This window comes from Cyprinodon variegatus, unplaced genomic scaffold, assembly GCF_000732505.1.
Source record: "Cyprinodon variegatus isolate N-32 unplaced genomic scaffold, C_variegatus-1.0 Scaffold815, whole genome shotgun sequence".
Lineage (NCBI taxonomy): Eukaryota > Metazoa > Chordata > Actinopteri > Cyprinodontiformes > Cyprinodontidae > Cyprinodon > Cyprinodon variegatus.
Genome location: NW_015151268.1, coordinates 310,810 through 317,782, shown reverse-complemented (window position 1 = coordinate 317,782; position 6,973 = coordinate 310,810). Strand labels below are relative to the sequence as shown.

At 38.2% G+C, this 6,973-nt stretch overlaps 2 protein-coding genes across 3 annotated transcripts in view; both read left to right on the top strand.

The window, feature by feature from the left end:
• The window catches only part of nup133 (nucleoporin 133kDa), a 26,534-nt gene extending 26,202 nt beyond the window's left edge, over positions 1 to 332 (top strand). Inside the window, exon 25 of the mRNA XM_015396687.1 lies at positions 124 to 332. Within this exon, the coding sequence (XP_015252173.1) occupies positions 124 to 260 (137 nt within the window). The 3' untranslated portion in view covers positions 261 to 332. The remainder of the gene's footprint in view (positions 1 to 123) is intronic.
• A 6,022-nt stretch (positions 333 to 6,354) lies between these two features.
• LOC107098839 (centriole, cilia and spindle-associated protein-like) overlaps positions 6,355 to 6,973 on the top strand; it is a 7,167-nt gene continuing 6,548 nt past the window's right edge. The window contains exon 1 of one of the 2 annotated variants that reach the window (XM_015396696.1): positions 6,355 to 6,452. The gene's annotated coding sequence lies outside the window, so the exon portion shown is untranslated. Of the gene's footprint in view, positions 6,453 to 6,678; positions 6,733 to 6,973 lie in introns of those variants that run through there. The other variant, XM_015396697.1, reaches the window with a different exon arrangement.

The window sequence follows — 6,973 nt, the reverse complement described above, 5'->3', positions numbered from 1 at the left end:
CATCACATAGGCATGTATTTGACATTAAATCTCAATGTTGAGTCTATGATCAGAATGCCTGGGATGAAAGTGTATCTGTGCTGCAGATGTCAGCAGTGAGTTCTCGTTCTGTGTGTTTTCCAGGTGTTCCTCTGCAGACCTACCTGCCTGAGGTCAAAGAGCTGCTGGAACACGAGGAGTTGAGCACTTTGAAATCAAAGCCCTGCTTTGAATTTGTCCTTCGAGCGAACTATGAACATTACCTGCAGGCTCAGATGTGATTCTGCCTCTCGTCACAGCTACCTGTTTGTTCTCCTGTTTGCGTTTTCAAGCCTTATCTTTTGAGTTTTTCTGTTTTTCTAAATAAAATTGTTGATCATTTTGAACTCGGAGTGACATGTTTTGTACAAACAAGAAGTAGAAGATTTTGTTTCTTAGTTGAGGCGTTATTCTGTGATAATCTGTCAACATTTGGAGAAAATCCTGTTTTTACGATTTAATAAAAGTTATACAGCCATCAACACATCCTGTTAGGATTCAGTCTGAAGGATTCATGATTCAGTCTGAGTGACTCAGGTTTTCCTCCTCTTTGGTGTCAGAGGTCGGCTATAAACAGATGACCGCCACCCTGACATGATCTACTTTCCTTCAGCGCTGAGTAAACTGGGTTAGATGAGGTTCATCTTGTGTCATGGTCTCATCAGGAGGCCGATCCTGCAGAAAAAGCCTCGTGTTGGTTTCACACTGCAGCTCACAATCATCGGCTGTTCTGCACTGATGATATAATACTAAATCATTTTCTTAAGATGATATTTGCTGATACAGCACTATATGATGGGTAAATTTCACAATTTTTTACAGTTTAAAAAGTAAATGGCTATCTAGATAGAATAGGAGCAGAGAGTTGATATACATTGTTGGGGGGGTCTGCCTCCTGCAGCCCCACAGACATCCTTTGGCTCCTTTGATATATTAAAGATTAACTGCTATTGCTCACTATTTTATTTTTTCTACTTTTCTTTATCCCCTCTGGAAAAATAAAAATAAAAACACAGCAGCCCTACAGACTAAAACCAGCTACTGATGCACACAGTGGTCATTAGGTCCAGGCTCTGGATGGTGGTGGAGCTTTGTTACAAACCTGATCTAACCAGAGCAACAGCGACACCTTGTGGTTTAGTAATATAATTACACAATCCTGCTTCTGCAGAAATCTTGTTTTTAATCACTAAATCATCGCTTTTATCTGCATGTTGCTCTTTTTCTAAGCTTCTCACCTGTTGTTCTAAATGTGTCTGAGTGTGTTTGAGTCTTTGCTTTTTCTTTAGGGAAACTCACCTTGAATAATGAGTATAATCTTTCATGTTGGATGGAGATCCCTTCGTTTATCACACTGGGATGTTTCTTTAATCCCAAAATAGACATCCATAGATTTACTATTTTTGGGGTCAAAATCAAATGATCTGTTTTTTCTACTAGATCCGCTCCATTTTCCAAAACTCTAGTTTCTCTAGTTTTGCATTTCCTAAAACCTGACCACAGTTTCAGGGGTGTGAAGTAATAAAGTACAAATACTCTGTTACTTTAGGAGGAATGTTGTCCATCTATACTTTACTGGAGTGATTATTTTTAGACAACTTTTAACTTATATTCCTTACATTTTAAAAATAGACTCGTTAGTTTTGTTTCATTTAAGCTTTTTTTTCATTGTGGCTGTTTGGTGCTTAATTAAATAAAAACCATCAAAATAATTAGTTTCATCCAGACAGTTTTTTGTAGCTGGACTCGTTGCTGCCCCAACTTGTTGCTCACCACAAACCAAAATAAAAAGATTTTTCAAAATGATGCAAAGTTAAACGTGACACTGATACCATTAGTTAGAAAACTAAGAAAATAAAGTCTAAGGAAGTTATCATTGCTCCTTTAATAGGGTAGAGCAGTAAAGCTTCTGTCCTCAACATTTTTCCTGCATTACTTTTACTTTTATACTTTAAGTAGTTTTAAAATGGTACTTTTAAACTTTTACTGGAGTAAAAAGCTGAAGTTGATTCTCTAACTTCTACTAAAGTGTTTTTAAACAGTAGGCTTTATTCTACTGGAGTAATAAACATGAATGCTTTAAGCACCTCTGCACATTGGATCTTGAAGGTGAACCAGCTGAAGGTTTAACTGCAGGAACGCTGTAGATCCAGCCTGAGAAGGTCGGTGATGCTTTGTCAGTTTTTAAAGATTTTTAATTAGCTGATTAAAGGATAAATTTTTTATCCCAAACATAAATAATGTTCTATTTTTAATGGGTAAATGTAAATGTCCCAGAGATGCTCCATTACTGAAGGTTTCGCCACCAGCACAGAAAATCTGATCCAGAAGCTTTATGAACTTTTACACTTTTCCATCTTTAAGTGGCAAACTTGTAATAACTTTTAAAAATTCATATGAATTCAGACTGGAATAATAGAGGAAGTCTGCATTATGGAAAAACAGACACATCGATTGAGAATTCAGCAAACTGGAAAAAAAGTGGAAGAAATGGACAAATTTCAAGACAAGAGACAGCGACAAAAAAATAAAGAACTAGATCAACTAGATGGGACAAAGGTGAAATAGAGAAATGGCTCCCAAGCAAAGGTTTTATGATATGTTGAATGTGGAGTGTTCATGTACACTGTGTTTGTAAACCACTGTGAAAAATACTAATAAACAGTTAAATGTAAAAAATAAAATAAATCACATGTGTTTAGATTTGCCCCAGGATTCATTTCTAAACAATCATCTGTGCATTGAAGAAAAGAAAACTTTGAATTCCTTTATTTTATTGAGCAATAACAATATCCTCATATACAGTCAAACTCAAGGTGATAAAAAGATAACAAAGGAAGTTGGTCTGATTAAATCTAGATTTGAACTTGCTTTAAGAAACCGTTTTATCAGGGATGGTGGTCTGCTGCGCCACAGATACTCAATAAGCAATGGCTCAATGAATGGCTCCATCTGGGACCAAACAGCTAAACAGATCAGCTCTGAGTTAGTAATGCAGTCTAAGGATGGAAAACACAGCAGGTTTTCATATTGTAATTCCCAGCAGTAGTTTCAGTGGTTTTGCCCAGAAAACAGACCAGATCAAACATGGAAGGACACAGAAAAGTAGAACAAAATGTTTAATGAGCATCAGTAGATTGTTCCTTCCTGGAAAGAGAGAGGAGTGAATGCTGAGGTTTTCTTCTATAGAGAGGAATAAACAGAATACAAAGAAAAGGTCAGCAAGAAATCTAAATAATTCATAAATCAGTACCTATCTTTACAGAGCATGATTAAGAAATCAGTTTCCAAAGTATTCCAAAAATGTCTGAAAAGTCTGAAGATATTTCTCTTCCCACCAAGGAAGCTTTTTCAATCCAAAATGTCAGAAATAGCGTTGAGTTTAAGGCTTTATAGAGTGGACCACAACAAAGGCTCTTTTTGTTTAGAAAACATGCAAACTGAAACAGATGAACTGGTCCACCCCTTTGGAATGGGGGTCGTTTGGCTTCTTTGTTAGCCTGCAATGCCCGTACCTGCCTATGTCTCTGAAGGCGGTCTTTAAAGGGAATTGTTGGTCTGGCTGAATAGGCGAGGTCTTCTCTTCCCCTGTAAAGGGGTTGGGGATGCAATAATAGCTGGAAGGAATCAACTCAATTGCTGCATTGCAGGTTTTTGAAAGCTGAAATCTGAGTCCACCTCCTCTGTTTTAGGTTGGTTTTTCTCTCTTAACACAGATGGCTTCCTTCACACCCCTCTCAACCCACCTATTTTCTTTATCCAAAATGTGAACATTCTGGTCCTCCAAAGAATGTCCTTTGTCCATAAGATGTAGATGTACCGCAGAGTCTTGTCCAGAGGAGGGCGCTCTTCTGTGTTGGGTCATGCGTCTCTGGAGGTTATTTGGTTTCTCCAATATAAAGATTAGAGCATTCCTCACTGCATTGAACTGCAGACACCACTCAACTCATAATAGGTCTGGGGGTTTTATCCTTAGGATGCACTAGTCTCTGTTCCCAAAGTACTGTACTGGAATCAGACACAACCATCCAGAGTACATTAATATAGTACAGAACCTATAACAATTATACATTTCTATAATTGTATAAGCACAAAAAATACAATAGTGTCAAAAGATTATGTAAGACAACCAAAGTTGACATAAGTTACCAAGGTAGATTTGATCAGTGTACCAGAGTACAAGACTAAAGTGTATATTGATATATATCATCAAAATCGCAGCAATGTTTATCTGAAATTTATCTGCTAAAACTTAGCTTCTGCATTTTAGACTCACTGTGAAGGTCTTAGGAGTGTAGTTAGCACCAGGAAATAGCTCATTACAGTAGCATTTAAAACATGATTCAGGCATTAATTATTCTCAGGAGATTAAAACTTGGTTAATTAGATCTAGAAATTGAAGGCGATATAAGTGAACTCAGTTAAAGACTATCTGTTTATCAAACTTGAAGTCCTTATTTTAAAAAAAAAAGTGATGACGGTTAATCAAAAAGATTAAGAGTAATAGGAAAATTGAGGAGGAAAATTGGTCCCTATGTCCTCCAAAAGTCTAAGCCTATAGCAGCATAACTATAGAGATAGCTCAGGATAACCTGAGCCTCTCTAACTATAAGCTTTATCAAAAAGGAAAGTTTTTAAAGTGGACAGGGTGTCTCCCTCACGGACTAAAACTGGTAGCTGGATCCAGATATCAGGTTCCAGCCTGATGACTAAAGATCAGCTCCCTATTTTCAAAATTCTTGGAACCATTATTAAACCGGCACTCTGGGAGTAAAGATTTCTGTTAAATCATAAATGATAACAATTTAATTTTTCATACAGCTAAATGTTTTTCAATGATTTATTTAGCAAAATATTAGCTTCCTATCTAAATATCAGAAATTACTTTGTCATTCTACCCAGAGTCATCTGATAGCTTTCTTCCTGACAGAGCATGAATATTTAGAGGTTTTCTCTGTGCTGGCTCTGTGTGGTGGTCACATTGTCTGAAGCCATCTGAAAACCAAATTAGCAGGTAGTGGATTTCTACCATCACAGACCCACCACACTGGTTAAAATCCAGGAAACTAATATTGAAGTTGTGGACTGCTGTAAGTCCCAGGGAGTTGACCTGACCAATAAACTATAGAAATATGACTATAGCTTTTGAAAAGGAAGGCTCTGATGGCTTTAGCTGCTATTATGGTGTAGTTTGTTGGAACAGCACCTTATTTACCACAAAGACGAGGATTTTAGATAAGCACATCAGGAAGGCCAGAAGACTGTGAAAAAATAATATAACATCACTGCTGGACTATGCCTCTCCCATGCAGGAAGGTTCTCCTTGAGTAAAGCACTATGACTGATTCTTCCTCTTAGCTGCTGGTTGACTTTACAATCATCACTGCTGCCTATAGGCTCAAATTATTTTACACCTCTGTGTGTTTCCTGGACGGGGGCCACCTGTGGAGCTGATTTACAGTTGCCTTTTGTATCTCTCCCTCTGTCCCCTTGAACCTCACATTAAGCCTGGTTCTGCTGGAGGTTTCTTCCTGTTAAAAGGGAGTTTTTCCTCTCCACTGTCGCTACAAGCATGTTTAGTGGGTATTGCCTTCGAGTTAAATGCTTTTCCTTAGATAGAAAACTTTGAATCAATCTGACTGGATGATCCGGTGAACTGTAAAGTGCTTTAGATGACATGTGTTGTGAATTGGCGCTATAGAAATAAACTGAATTAAATTGTTTTTAACTGCATTTTTCACATTTTATTAAATTGTCTGTTGTTGATGTACACCTCATACCCTCCTGCTAAACTGCATATTTTATTTGATCTATGTTTTTTCTAATTATTCAGAGGTTTCGATTCAGATGCCATTTTCTCCCTCGTTGTAGATGATTAATCTAATTATTTCCACGTATATTCTTTATATTGTATTTAGTGGAAATGCCCTTTATGGAGTGGGAAGGCAGGAACAAGTGGAAAGCCTTTTTTTTCTAATGGTATATTTAAAGCCCACTCCAGGAGCACGCATGCGCTGTTCAGTTCCTACTTTTTTCATAGAGATCGTCATCTTTTTTTAATCTTTTATCAAAACAGCTCTACGTCGTATTCCTGAATATAAAGCAACAAAAAAACGGAAGCTACAAACTTATTTTTCAAAACAAAGCTCGCGGCTCTGTAACTTTGAACAGTTAGGATGGTGTTATTATTTATCAGCTTGTCTATATATATCCTTATGGTTTAATAATCACGTATTTCTTCAATTTAAATATTGTTAAAGAATAATTTTTGTTTTTTATTTTGTTAGGAGGCTTTTATTGTGAAAGCGGAGCGGAAGCTGTGTGTTTGGTTGCTAGCTTGACTAGCTCAGCTCCTACAGTTTGTAGCTGTCAGTCAGCTGGGTGAGGATGCTGACCGCCTGAAAGCCGAACCGAACCCAAACTGGACCCCTGCGGTAAGTGGCGGAACCAACCCCCCCTCCCTGTCAGCTGGGTTTATCCGAACCGTAGCTTTAGCTGAGCGGCTCTGGCAGCCTGTCAGGCTGTCGGTAGTTCCAGACACCAGCTCTTCTTTGCCTCTCTTATTTTTACCTGTAAGGTTTCTAACGGTAACATGTTGTTCCGGTGTTTGCTTTAGATGAAAGGATTAATTATTAATCAATAGTTTCTCCACCCATCGCAGGTGTGCAGCCATTAAAGCCAGGCAGTCCATGCAGAGGGAAGGCTACAGATCAGGTGTAGTAAAGCCTCAATCCTCCTCCGCTTAGAGGCTAAGCTGTTAGGATGGAGAGGTGGGCGGGGCTACCAGGTAGCGCGCGCCTCAGCCTAAAGTCGTCATCAGACGTTAGATCTTCTACTGGTGACTGAAAAGATGAAAAACATTTGAATTCAGAGCTGCTGACTTCCTGCTTTAGCTTCACATGTTGGCTGTGAATGTTGTGTTCCTCTGTGGGAGCCTGTGATGCACTGATGACCC